The 14,724-nt window shown below is 40.6% G+C and overlaps 1 protein-coding gene across 11 annotated transcripts in view; it reads left to right on the forward strand.

Annotated features, from left to right (window-relative positions):
• Adgrl2 (adhesion G protein-coupled receptor L2) overlaps nucleotides 1-14,724 on the forward strand; it is a 175,144-nt gene that overhangs the window by 99,618 nt on the left and 60,802 nt on the right. For all 11 annotated transcript variants that reach the window (XM_052178963.1, XM_052178962.1, XM_052178966.1 and 8 more), the window contains exon 3: nucleotides 259-472. In XM_052178963.1, the coding sequence (XP_052034923.1) occupies nucleotides 259-472 (214 nt within the window). The remainder of the gene's footprint in view (nucleotides 1-258; nucleotides 473-14,724) is intronic.

Raw genomic sequence — 14,724 nt, forward strand, 5'->3', positions numbered from 1 at the left:
GAATTTATCCAACAGAAGATATTTACTTGTGTTTATAATAGATTATAGAGAAAATGACTCATAAAGGTAATTTTAAGATGTTTAATAAGGGTGATGAGTCCAGATAAAGATGTATAGAAGTATCTCGTAGTAGTACCTTTAGATGTCCAATTAAGAATAAACACTCTGACATCTCTTGGCTGTGATGAATCATGTCTCTTGAAAATGCCTTGCTGAAACAATCCGAAAGTCTGACTTTCTGTGTTCATTCTCTCCTAGGTTTCAGCAGAGCAGCCTTACCATTCGGGTTAGTTAGACGAGAGCTATCCTGTGAGGGTTATTCTATAGACCTGCGGTGTCCAGGCAGTGATGTCATCATGATTGAGAGTGCGAACTACGGTCGGACAGACGACAAGATCTGCGACGCAGACCCCTTTCAGATGGAGAACACAGACTGCTACCTCCCCGATGCCTTCAAAATCATGACTCAAAGGTACATGTGTGTGCACGCATGCCCAGGGTTAGCTGCTCTGTCCAACAACTGTCTGCCCAAAGCAGCTGCTGCCGATAACTCAGTCTATGAATTAGGCCAACATCTGCATTATATTATTTTCTGCCACATATAAATCTTGCACAATGTCTTAATATAGATGACAGAATGTATAGGAAAACGGAACACATACCCTTGTAATAGACCATAAAATAGAAGTAGGAAGATTTCAAACCTAAGCTTGTTTCTCGAGGCTTGAGAAATTTGATGTGTTTTCTGTAGTCAAAAAGAACGTGTATTTGTCTAGAACTTTGTCAGTAATTGCTCTTTACCCTTATTATGTTTTCAGTGAGTTTGTATAGCAGTTTAAAGTCAAGTCAAAATTGAGTAGTGTGTGTGTGTGTGTGTGTAGATTCTGGTGTGAACTTGAGTTTTCAGGCTTATAAGGGTAAATACTCATATTTGCAACTGTTGGGTTGTATATGAAGAGTTCATTACAATTTATGAGAAGCCTTCATTTGGGTTTGGTATAGCTTACCTATAAATTCTGGTTCTTAGCAGGCTGAGGCAGGAAGATTATGAGTTTTAGGCTATCCTGGACAATACGGAGAAATCCTTTCCCCTGCCATCCACCTCCTCACCCGCCTCTCATCTGTGAGAGTACAGGTGGTGTGGGACCTGTAAACTGTCTTCTAAAGTGGCTGCTTCACTGTTTTGCTTGGCTACAATAAGAGAGTGGGTGGCATTATTGCCCACCCTTTCCCCCCACTTAGTGTTGGCAGTGTTAGGATGCTAGCCGCTTTATAAACAGCTCCTTGTTTCCATTAGCATCCTGCCATGACCCAGAGCACAGAGCTCCTTCTCATGTGCTCCTGTCTTGCTGGAGATGATAGCTTCTGTCTGTTCCCAGTCCTCTCCCCCTTTATAACTCATGCTGCTAGTTTAGTTTTAAGGATTCTTTGTATACTTAGGTGGATGCTACTTTCTCAGTTGTGTCCTGTGCAAATGTATCCAACACATTGCTGGCTTTTGTTCTGTGCTCCTGGTCCTTAACCTTAAGGCAACAACAGTAAATGGACAGGTGCAAACTAGAAAATATGTAGCTAACTGTGTCCTCCTGGGACCAGAGAGGAAATCCTACTAAACAGTGAACAACTTCCAGTGTCTGTGTTCCAGTTTTACCTTCAGGAAGCCATAACTACAGGGCTGGTTAGTAGAGTTTGGGCGCTATGCTGTCTATGTAATGTATAGGCTAAAACTGGCATGCAACGTATATTTCTGCCTAGTAACGAGAGTATCTGCCTCAAACCGTACATACATAAACATATTCTAATAAGGTCCTTCCAGTCAAGTTCTCCCCTTCATTAATTTATGCATTCTTCAAGATGATTCTGAGAATAAATATATGTTATTTACACTTGGTCATTGAATATTCTTTCTTTCTTTCTTTCTTTTTTTTTTTTTTTTTGTTCACAATTAGGAAAATAAAAGTTCAAGGCAATACCAATGTGAGGCCATTGATGCTCGGTGCGCCCTGATCTGCCTTAGTTCAGTGTGTACGTCACTGCAGATCGGGCTCCATCTAAACGGTTGCCATTCAGTCCGATGGGCTGAGTGTACAGTAGACATGCGGGATGCCTGAACACCTGGGCTGCCTTACTGAATCTGAGCATTTTTATTCCTTCCCCTCCTAAGTCCCAGATGATTACGGACAGAAAGTCGATAGCGGAGATGGTCCCTGTTCAGCACGCCAAGGCTGCGTGCCCCCATACATTCATTCCGAACTTAAACATTTCTAACTTGGATGTGTGCTTATGGAGGCTGGATAGAAACAGAGGTCTGCTGCTGACCTCGTAAGGGAGGATCTGCATATCTCTAGCCTAGGAAACAATACAAATTTCAGTCTTTCAACTGTATGTTCCTTTTGCTCCATGCTGAGGTTGAAGAAAACCTCAATTGAACATGATAGGTCCAGGAGAACCTACCTTAGACACAAGGCACCTAACTCTTGGCATTGTTGTTTTTTAAATTTGGAAATTCACAGCAGCTCAGTGAACCTTGTCATATGTGTGTACATACAACAGTTTCTTGTCATTTTGACCATTAATTCTGCAATACTCCAGTTTTCCAGCACTGCTTTGTCCAAAGGTCCCCATTATTTAGGATGTGACTAATAGTCACATAGTTTAGCATTAGTATTATTTTTAAATTTCATGGAAGAAAACCCTTAATCTTTCCGTTGCTTCCCCCTCTGTCTTTCCTGCTTCCCCCTTCTGGGAACAGCATCATAATGAGATTTCTAACTTGATTAGCAGATCACCTAGAAGAATAACATCTATGTGTGGGTAGTCATTACAGACACAATGAAAACATCAGAGGATATGAGGACATGGAAGAAAAAATGCGAACACATTTCCTACAATTGTCTGTGCTTTAAGAATATGTGTTCTTGAGAGGATGTATTGGGATTATGGATTGGTATATTTTAACTGACAGGCAGTATAACTAGATTTCCAAATGTGGATAGTGGCTTGCTAGGCCTTTTTAAGAAACTAGAGAACATCACCAAAGTTTTAAAAGAGTTCCATCAAAAGGGTCCTTCTTTTAATTCTTATGGAATTAGCGTTAAGGTTCTGAGACACAATCCCCGTTGTATAAATAGTGCTTGATAAGATACTCTCTTACTTAACACCCAAATCCCAGATGAGGCATGTAAGATCAGAAGTCTAGCCTGTAAACAGAGCCTTTATTTGGTAACGCGGCTTCTTTAATTTGAGCATCTACAACAGAAAATCTGGATCCTAACATTGTACCAACATGGTAGCACAAACGGAAAATGATGCCACATGGCTTTTTTGACATAAGTGCCACAAAGCATGGTTCTACTGAACGCACTGGTCCTAACCTCCTGTCTGTGTCGAAGGTACTGTGAAACAATGAACGCTGTGTCTCTCCTTCTGTCTTACCTCCTCAGTCATCTGCTACATATAATGTTCAGGTCTTCCATACCCGTAAAACTTTAGAGATGTCTTTGCTCCCAGTTCTTTCAGACAGGAGACCATACACGCACAGAGAACATTTTGCACATGGTGTTTCAAGTGTGGAGTGCTGTCTGTGTCTTGGTTCTGTCAGGACATAGTAATAACACACCGTTTCTCCTTTCCGCTTACTGGTCCACTTCAGTCATGAAGGGCAGCATCTGGAAGCAGGCCAGGGAGGAGCAGAAAGTGAAAAACTTAGTATGGAGGGTTAGCTGTTTTCAATAGACAGTTAAAGAAGCCAATATGGTGGGAGTCAGTGCAAAGAGCCTCTCAGGCAGGTCTGGCCTCAGGGGCTCAGACAGGGCTAGTGCAAGGCATGTGCACATGGGCACACACTAAAGTACACAGCAGATGCTTAGGATAAATTTCAAACTTCATATTCTCTAGGTGTAAAAAGCATACATCCTTCGCCTAGTCTCAGTGCAGGAGGGCTCCATGTCTGGTTCCCGCAGTTCTTGAAAAAATGTTAAATTTAGGGAACACATGTTATTGTCTCATTATCAGATCTTCAGATGGGGTATGGGGCATTGGCATAAATAAAGAAATCATTCCAAATATAGTAACTGATACCCCATTTTGAATTGTAGTATACTTATGCTGGTTGGTTTATAATTATTTAATCAGCACTATGACAGTTTGAACATAAATACTGCATTGAAAAGAGGAAAGACAAGACTGAAATTATCTGGAAAGCGTTTTCCTAGTGTGAGCATATAAATACTGTGTTCACGACACGTCACAACGGAGCACATAAGGAGGGCTGTCATGTGACTGGCCTGGTCGGAAAGGACCTTAGGGAAACCAGGGAGGAGATGGCTCTGCAGCTGGGTCCTCAGTGAATAATTACTGTGCACAAATCACCATTTGACTCTGAAGACACAAAACCTCAGGTAGTTTAGGGAAATTTTCTGTTTAGGTCCTCAAAATAGAGGCATTGAATAATGTACCAAAGAGAGACATTTCTATTTCTTGAACCCAGAAATTTTCTTTTTGGAAAGCTCAAGTAGCTATCCTACATACTCCTTTGAGTTACAAAGCTCCCTTCCCGAACTCAGCGAGGGGCTCGCGTCTCTCAGTGCAGTGTGGCGGTTGCTGGGCCTGTCAGACCTTAATTTCTGTTGGTAAGAATGAGTTCACCAGGCTTCCATTCCAGATGGTGAGGGTTGGGCTATTGTTACTCTACTTTCTATGTACCTGGTCATTTATGTGAAGTGGCTGGGTTAGTAACCGGTAGTCACACTTTCCCTGTGCCCCTTACTCAGAATCTGAAGTACAAGAAATATATCAGATAACAGATTTTGAAATATTTGCCCCAGATTTCCTGGTTAAATATCATGATCCAAAAGGGACCTAAGTCCAGTGTGCCCTGAGTATTTCGGGTTTTATATTTGAAATATTTCAGATTTTCTAATGAGTAATATTTAAACGTTATGCTTGCCCTTATTCTCCATAGTTCATCTTCAAAAGGTTGAGTTCATCTCATTTCCTAAAAATATTTATTTATATGTGAAGATTCTTAGATGGTCACCATTACAGATAATGGTGGCTTTTAACAATCTTTGAAGATTGTTGTGGGGACACCATTACATAAGAGTTAGCAATTCTTTCATGTTTGTAACGAAAATGATTTCACCTCTTATCCTGAAACTCTGATTGATAAGCAAGTTTGGAATTCCGCTGAGAGTTCTGAGTCTCTGCCACACTTGAGTGCAGCCTGGTCGGTGGCCTAAACCTCAGGGCGCAGCATTGTATGTGACCTCAGGTAGGGCTGACGGTAGGAAGACAGCACTCTGTTCTCACACTGCTGCCTGGAGGAATGCTAACCAGGCACGCTCCATTCTAGTAGAGGTAGGCTGTAGCTTCTCTTTTAATAGAAGCGTTGAACATTATCAGGCTGTTCACCAAGGCGGGAGGAGGCCTTCCTCCTACTTCACTCCCCTTCCTCACACTTCCTGAATCAGCTGTCCTGTGCACTCTGCCCGCTGCTGCACGAGTATTCGCCCTATGTGTTTACAAAGCTGATAGTGTGATATCCCTTCCTTCCCCCCTTTTAAAGACTGTGAGCCTTTGAGAAGGGTACAGTTACTTGGCACAGAGGGTAGCACCGCCAAATATATGTTGAATGATTAATTCCTTAGTCGAATGTGTTTACATATCATGGCATATCTTTTGGGCTTTGCTTGTTCGGTTTTCTGGGACAGGGTTTGGCTGTGTAGCCCTGGCTAGCACCAAGTCAGCAGTGTAACTTCTCCAGCCTCCCATATGTGCTAGAATTACAATCACACCTGAAGATGCAATTTTATTATTCAATAATGTTGAAGTTCAATTCTGTTATTTAAAGTTGATAAACTAACTTACTTTCAAATATTCTAGTAGATATCAATTATATATAAACTAAACAAAGGATAATGTGTATGGGTGTACACACACACACACACACACACACACACACACACACAGAGAGAGAGAGAGTCCACATAGAGAACATTGCTATAAGTAGTGGTAAATATCAAAGCTCAGACGTTAGCCTAAAGAATCCATTAAAATGCAGCCAAGGTTCTGGCAGACTTCATGATTATAGATTTCTGTTGGTGTGTAGCCTCCTTGATATACAAACCTCTCAGCCTTCATATTGATCTTCGTAAAGAGGCCCTGAGTCCATGTCAGAGTTCTAGGGGTTTTTTTGTTTTTTGTTTTGTTTTTTTTTAATTGTTTTGTTTTGGGTTTTTTGTTTTTGTTTTTTTGTCTTTAATTTAATTAGTACACATTTACTGATCTCACTTTACAGGCAACAATGATGTTTATGCAAACCTTTCTCAGACCTGAGCTCTCTTCCATGCTAATCATCTTTTCAGAGCAATAAACAGCTCAGTCTGGGTTTTCATCTGAGGTGATGTTTCATGGGACTGGGGAGTTGCCCTAAGTGCCTGCTAGCCGGGGTACTCAGTACACTCATCCCTTCCCACAGGGTCCAGGCTGGCAGCTTCTGAGAAAGTGCGTCCATCCCGTGAGTGCGTATCCCAAGGGCTTTTAGCTATCTGTGGTGTCAGGTTTATCAGTCGTTGGTCCATTAGGATGGAATACCAGTGTGGAGAAGAAGCAACTTGGGGTCTATTGACTCAGCGTTTCTATGCAAAACAGACTGAGGATGTTTTCAGTGTCCTGGTGATGGGCTTCCTCAATTTTCCAGCGCTAAGTTTGTTTATGGATAATGACTTGGAATTTCTTCTTTGGCTGCAGGTTTCTAAGTTGTTAGCATAGATTCTTGAATCTTAGAACAGTATAGACTACCATTACAGCTCCAATTGGTATGTCTAATTGGATACATGCTTTGCATGTTATGATGGGCATGTAAACCTAGGTCTCGTAGAAAGGGAGATTACTGGCAATTAAAAAAAAAAAGGAACACTGCTCTCCCTGCCCCTCATACCCCCCTCTCCCGGATCCCCCATCCTCCACCCCTGCGATGCATCCGACTGGAAGGCTGAATGCTTTACAACTTTGCATTTAGTTTTGATCTTGGACAGAGTGCATGGAGATAAAGGAAGATATGGGTTTTCTTGGAGGGTGGTCCCTATTGTTTGGTTCAGTATGTACGATGCCATGTCAGTCTCCTGCCTCAGTCTCCTGAGTGATGGAGTGTCAGGTCCACCACCACTCACCCACCAGGCTTGTGAGTGAGTTTTAATCTGAACTGGTAGTGGATAAAGAAAGGTTGAAATGACATCTTCTGGCAGCCACCGTCAGGTAAGCACATAGGATGGCCGTGCAAACAGAGTAATAAAGAAAAGGGAAATTTACTGTTTAAGAGTTACAACCTCTGATCCAGTTATGGGGTTTTGTCTTCTGTTTGGATACTGTCTACCCTCCATCCATAGAATCATACAAGGGATATACTTTCTACCAGTTTTCTACCAGTATAAGGTACAACTTTATAATCAGTAATTCAGTGCATATATACATTGGCATTTTGGAACCTACCGTAAAATGAACAATAAACCAATTTAATTCCAGGTAAACTGATAATAATACTGTTGTATATTCAGTGAGATTTTAATCGTATTTTATACATGTATACACAAGATAGGGAAACTGCCCTAATTTCTTATTTTTGTTTTGGTTTTGTTTGGCTTATTTGTTATTGTTGGTTTTAGACAGGGTCTCACCAGCTAGCCCTGGCTGGTCTGGAGCTCTCTGTGTAGACTAGGCTGGCTTTGAAGTCACGGTGACCTTGCCGGCCCAAGTGGTGGAATTAGAGGAACCAACCTGTGCTGGACCTGTATTTCATTTTCTCATTAGCAGTTCAACATCAGGCTCTTATTGGTTAATCTTATGAATTACAGAAACATTTCTTTAAAGCATTTTACATCATCAATAATCATGGCTTCCCTTATTTTTCAGAAATTCTATATTGGAATTGTTAACATGAAAGACCATAATAGTAAGAGCAAAATCACACCAGTATTGATGTTTTTTATTTTGCATGTTGGCTAGGGAAAGTTATTGTGAAGAATGAGTTTCCCAGTGGCCTTTTACCAATACATATTTAGCTGTCTTGAAGATTTTAAAAACCTATCTTTCTTACCTTACTCTGCACTTACTTAAATATATTATAGCAATTTAAATTGTTCAGTGCTGTTTGCTATCCTGCAATTAATTTTAGAGCTAATAATATCAGTTTCACACGTTTCTAGGAGAAATCTCATTTAGGACAAAAAGCAAGACAAAAGAGATTCTGCTGCCCCTGAATACTGTCTATTCCATATAAACCAGTCAAGGATAGTATGTAACCAATACACTCAAGATCTCTGGGTGTTTCTGGTGATGCCACATCGCCACATGCCACCAGAAGACATGGTTTCTCTCTAACAAACTGCCCACCTGTGATACCCAGATTTACTATTGTGATGGATACTGAGAGAAAGACCTTAAGGGAGAAAATGATTATTTTGGATCAAGTCCAAAGCCACATGTCCCCATTACTTGGGTCCTGATGGGAGGTGGGAAATCTTGGTTGGAATAGCATGCTGCAGAGGAGGTCCTGCTTCTCACAGATATTGCAAAGTGGACAACCTGTAGCCATTCTCTTTGTTTTCATTCTGCTTGTCCATTTTACACCTCCCCATGTGTGGTGGCTGCAGAGCAGCTAAGATCATTTGAAGATCCTGTTAAGTGGAAACTTGATTTGTGATAATTCAGCCTGGGTTTGTTGTGGTATTTTTTTTTATGTCATTTGATGTGGTGGGCTATTCTGATGAATAAATGGCATGTGGGAAATATTCATGCGACTCATTGTATAGTTTCTAGTGATACTGGCCTGAGTGTGCCAGGCCACACCACAATGCAAACGTTTCCCATACAGGGGGAGGGAAAGAGGAGTAAGACTAGTATTGATACTGTGTATCCAGCAACAATCAGGCTGATGTTGATACCGTGTATCCAGCAACAGTCAGGCTGATGTTGATACCGTGTATCCAGCAACAGTCAGACTGATGTTGATATTGTGTTTCAAGCAACAGTCAAACTGATGTTGATACTGTGTATCCAGCAACCGTTATTAAATGTGTGAGGCATTAGTTGTTCAGCTTTCAGACATTCCCCCAAGTGTAGCTATTGGAACACAGATTACATATGGCACCTGCCACATGCAGTAGGTAAAATTAAAATAGGCCATGCAACATTTGGAAAAAGAGATGAAAATGCACAAGCTCTAATAATTAAATTTATTTAAAGGACATTAAATGATAGTGAAATGTATGTTAAAATGTTGAGCACAAGTAACCCATTTCCACAGTTGATGCTAAATACTATAATGGGGATGTAACCCAGTGAGTTTTAAGACTATGAGAATGATGGACATTGTTTTTTCCTTGGTTTCTCACGCATCTGCCCACTTAGAGATAACACTATCACTAGCATCTACTATTACACACTAATAGCCTATGTGTCAAGAAATGTTTTAAGTCATGAGTCTTTAATAATAACTTCAATAAAATCTCCAATCAAGAGATCTTTCAAAAGATGAGTTTCCCCACTCCTCATTGCCTTTGGAACTTGCGAGAACCATAAATCCAGAGACGATAAGAAAATGCCTGCTGACTTTTAAAAGCATATTTTGTTATTTGATGAGCTTGTTCCACACATTAAATTACATCCTGATCTAGCCCTAAGATCATTCCATCATTAATTTATGGAACTACACATTTGTTGTCTAAAGCTGATCAGGCATTATAATGAGGGCTGTCACACATTTTAAAGAGCTATATAGATGAGCATCTGAGGAGAGCTGGCTTACTGTCATTACTAATATACAACAGTTCAAGACATTTGTGTGTGCACTTCCATTTATTTCCACCCTTGATGAACAGACCTTTATTAAGCCACAATGATTACTGAATGTGAAATGTAACCAAGATTATTTTTTATTCAAATATAATTTAAATATTCATCAAAGCCAAGTTATGCTTAAGACTGACAGAGACTATTAACATCAAAAAATATAATTAACTGCATTGGGTATCATGAAGCAGAGTTAGCCAAATAGCCAAGAGGTCTAATTGCTCTGGAGCTTGAGAAGCGATGGTTTTATTTTATACTGTATCTGAGGAATTAATAGTAATGTGGTTTCCTATGTGAGCCAATTAAAAGCTGCCTGTTAAGGTTCATTGCTCTATAGGAAACCCATTGACTATCGCTTAGTAAACAGGATTGACATGCCAGTGTGTACAAGAAGATAAAATAGAATAAAAACCATGAAAATGAGATGTACTAGAAATGCTTCCTAGACCGAGTCCTGTCAGACAGCTAGAGAGGCTGCTGTGTGTCTTCCCTTCTTCCCTCTCTGCCTGGCCCTCTTCCTATGGTACCCACAGTTTTGCCCTGTGGGAGGATTTACGCTGATGCCCTCACAGGGGTTTGGGGATCAATCCTCCCCCTGTGAGGCAGCTGTTATTTAGTGCTAGAAGACAGAGCCGAGGCTGGACCTCAGCGTCACTCAGAGCCGCCCTCCAACTTCCCAGCTAGACAGCTTCATCTTCCAGAACTTTCCAGACCTGCTTCTTCCTAGATTCACCAATAGAGTTCTCCTTCCAGCAAGCCTCTTAGTGAGCTCTGCTACAATCCAAAGCCCTGGGTTGCCCAACCAAAGGACAGTGCTAATATTGAATATTAAAAAAAAAAACAAGGATATTGGTTATATATGCTTTCAGCCGTTAAGATTTAAAACCAAGCATTTCAAAGCAGGAGACAAAGAGAAAATTGCCCAGTTCAAATCTAAAAATGGATTTTTTCATCTTTGCTATGTCATCCTTGTCTTAATGAAACTAGAATTTTGACCTTTGTGTCTCCCCTAAGTGTTTTAGCTGCATGCAAAAGGAAAGCCAGAACCTATTGAACCCAGAAGTTTTTGCCCTGGTGAGACTATGGAGATTCAAGAGTTGTCAGGCATCCTAATAGTATTTTGACATTAATGACATTGCTGAAATCGAAACATTTAATGGTCAAGATAAGAGTCTCCCAAGGTTTCTTTTTCTTAACAATTCTGAATCAAACGTGCTTAATACATTGGCCACAGTTTCTACTATAAAACACATATTGTGACTGTACTGTTCTATGTGTCATGGGGATGGTTTACTGTTTTAATCTTTTTGGTTTTTTCTTTCTTTTTCCTTTCTTCTTTCCTTTCTCTCTCTTTTAAATAAATGTGCTTTAGAGGCTATCTGTATTGCCTAGATGTTCTTTGTTCCATCTGGGTCTCATATGCCCTAGCCACGGTTAGATGTCATGAAACTCCTATGATTGAACCATAGAGTTGTTTGTGTTCATTGTGACACGACCTGTCTTCTGTCTGTCATCCGAAGTGATAAAGATGGCTTTCCAGCTAGTTTCATGAAGGCATAATGCCAGTTCTAGTGCTCTGTTGTTAGCTTTCAAAGGGGCTGTGCTGATTGTTCCAGAGCATACGGCCCTTTGCTCCTCCCCGCCCTGAACGTGAAGATAGTGCTTATGGCTCTTAAGGTCCCCACAGATTGTGCCTTCTACACAAGTTACTTATAGAGAACTAATTCAAGCTATAAGTATGTTATCAAATGGAAGCCTGCCTTCATTGTCCTTAAAAAACCATCCATGTTACTAGTGCATGTTATAAACCAGCCAAATTCTTAACTATTGTATCTCAGGGATCTGGAGTCAGGTTTAACTTAGGAAGACTCTGATTGTCCAGGCGTCACTAGCGTGCACTATCAAATGCTTGCTATGTTCTGATGCACTGCACGCACTAATGTGTCAGACAAAGGTGTCCATGAACAGCTGACAGGAACATATGTTTGCAAGAATACAGACAGGTGTGTATGGTTAAGTTTAGAAAAGGTAAAGTTGCATTACAGTACATGGCACAGATATTCTGCAAACTGCAGCCAAGCACGCAGATGAAGGTAGAACAGATACATTGGATCCAGGATGGTACACCAGACCCTCAAACATGGATGGAGGAGAGGGAACAGCCCAGCCAGAGCAACCTAGAAGGAAAGTGGGGACACTGAGGTCTGTGAGCAGTCACCTGCATTCCACACCCTTCCTGCATCTCAGTGTTATCTTCTACCACCTTATTTGCAGCATTATAATTTCCTGCATTGGCCAAGGGTCTTTCAAATATCCCCTTCCTTTTATTCCAAAAGAAGTATGCAATCTTGTACACACATAGACAGACAGACAGACACACACACACATACATACACACATATATACACACAGAGAGAAATAGATACAGATATACTTATACACACACATATATATATATATATATACATGCATGCATATATATATATACATATACATACACATAGAGAAATAGATATGGATATAGTTACATACACACACACAACACACACACACACACACACACACACACACACACGCATGCGCGTGTGTATAGAGAGAGGGGGAGGAAGGGAGACCGAGGCTTGTATTAACTCTAAAGCCACCAGAGTTCATTCTTTTTTAGCAGAGAACAGTAATACACCATTCTACATAGACCTTGTTAGTTCTATATATAGTTATATAGTTATAGTTATATAGTTATATAGCTATAACCCATGGTTATTTCAGGCTATTATTACCTCTGTAACTTCAGATTCTTCTGTTCTGTCTGTCTGCCTGACTGTTTATCTTTCTGTCTACCATCTGTCATCTTTTTAATGTGTCCTCTGTGACTGAGATGCAGCAGAAGGGTGCTTCCCTTGGTGCTGCATACTCTGTAGGAGAGCTCCTTGGGTACCAGGCTGCAGACTGAGTACACATGAGTTGTGTTCAGTTATCGAGAATGCCATCAGCAATGCCTTGTTGCTTTCTTATCAGCTACTTCCTGCTGTCAGCTTGGCACTTATTTCAATAGGAAAGGATTTGCATCGAGTGCGATGCCTTATTATATATAGCTAACACGGGGTTTTTAATTGTGCAAATACACGAGACTCCTGCGGTGATAGTCAATTTGATAAAAGGATTAGATTATGAATATTTTGTCACGATTAAATATTACTTCTGATTTATCAGAGGTAAGCCAGTGGAATTTTGTCTATTTATCAGTCAGATGAGACTCCATTACATTTGAGTGTGAATCACAAAGTATCTGTCTCTTTATAGTGTCACTTAAGGATTTGGTGTTTTATATTCAGATGAGGGTGGTAAGGATTGTTGGGCCGTCTTCCTAGCTCATCTGACTTCGAGTACCCCAAGGGTCTCTGTTTTCAGATTTGGCCTCGGTTGTTTTTAATCTTCAGGAAAACATATCTATCCAACATTTCTGCAGCTTTTTAAAAAGAAATGACTGGCATGTATCTTAAGCCAATTTAAGATTTTCAATCCTTAACTAAGAAAAAGATGAAACAAAGAATAAGAAATCCCATAGTTCCAGGTGGGGCTGGAGTGATGTCTCAGCAATTAGGAACCCTGGCAGCAGCTCTTCCAGAAGTCCTCGTTCAGTTCACGGCACCCACACGGCAGAGCTGCCTGACTCCTGTTCTAGGGGATCTGATACCTCCAGACAGATGTACATATCGGCTACACAGCAGTGAACATGAAAAAAAAAAGTAAATTTAAAAAGGACCTGAACATTGTGGAAACGTAGAAGATGCCTAATGTTTCCCAGGGGAGTGGGGATCTGAGGCTCCAGGAACCACTAGAGTCATACAACAAACTAGAGGATGCCAAGCATTTGAGAGGTAAATGCTATTTAACATGTAGACATGAAGTTTACAGTTTTGTGCTAGACATTGACATATTCAGTATCAACAAAAATACAGAACCTTCAGCACCAAAAGCAGAATGTAAATAATTTACAAACCATTGAACAGACATCTGTAGATGTAAGCAAAGAAAACAGAACGATCTCTTTGGGTTTGAGTGCCAGGGGAGAACTTAACATTTGTAGCCAGTGCAATTTCCACAGCCTTTCCCCCTCCACACTTGAACTTTGGTCATGGGAACCTCTTTTCCCTGCCCAGCAGAAAATAATTACACGGGCAAAGACCTGGGATGAGCAAGGCAAATCTGAGTGTACTTAGAGTACTTAGTTGCTAGAATGTTTATATTGTGGAAAGAGCATGCCTATTCACATGTGTGTTTGTAGGAGCGCTCCTGGCAAGTGGCTATAATTTGAGCACAAGAGTAGATTTTTGGTTGACAAAACCATGACATGGATTTCTCCTGCTTTGGAGAAACGCCTGCAGCGTGATTGAGCCTAGGTGTCAGGGCTCTTACGTTCCTGGCCTCTGAGTTAGACCCTCGACAGGTAGTCTTTAGCGGAAAGCGTTTTCCCGTCATGGGACTTTGAGAGAAGCATGCTCACTGCATACGTTCCTCTGCAGCATTGGCTTAGTAAACAGTTTATATTAAGACGTAGTAAGTTACTCTCTCGGAACTTTTTACCTTTTTAGAATAGTCCATATTTGATACATTCTTTTGTAAACTATGACAGGTATTTTAATTCCAAACATTTTCGAAGCTGCAAGAAGCAAATAAAGGACCAGCTGTAATGTAGAAGTATTAATAAATATGTGTTTCTATATGGGAGCTTGGTGAAGAAAGATCAGGCTTCAAAATCATCTAGAACCGAGTTTGATTGAGCAATAGTGCATTCTGGGCACCTGATTAAAACCCAGAGTATTAGAAGCATTTTAACAAAACAGGAGAAACTTTTTAACCAGAGTTATGTATTTT

The sequence above is a fragment of the Apodemus sylvaticus genome, chromosome 4 (assembly GCF_947179515.1).
Source record: "Apodemus sylvaticus chromosome 4, mApoSyl1.1, whole genome shotgun sequence".
NCBI lineage: Eukaryota > Metazoa > Chordata > Mammalia > Rodentia > Muridae > Apodemus > Apodemus sylvaticus.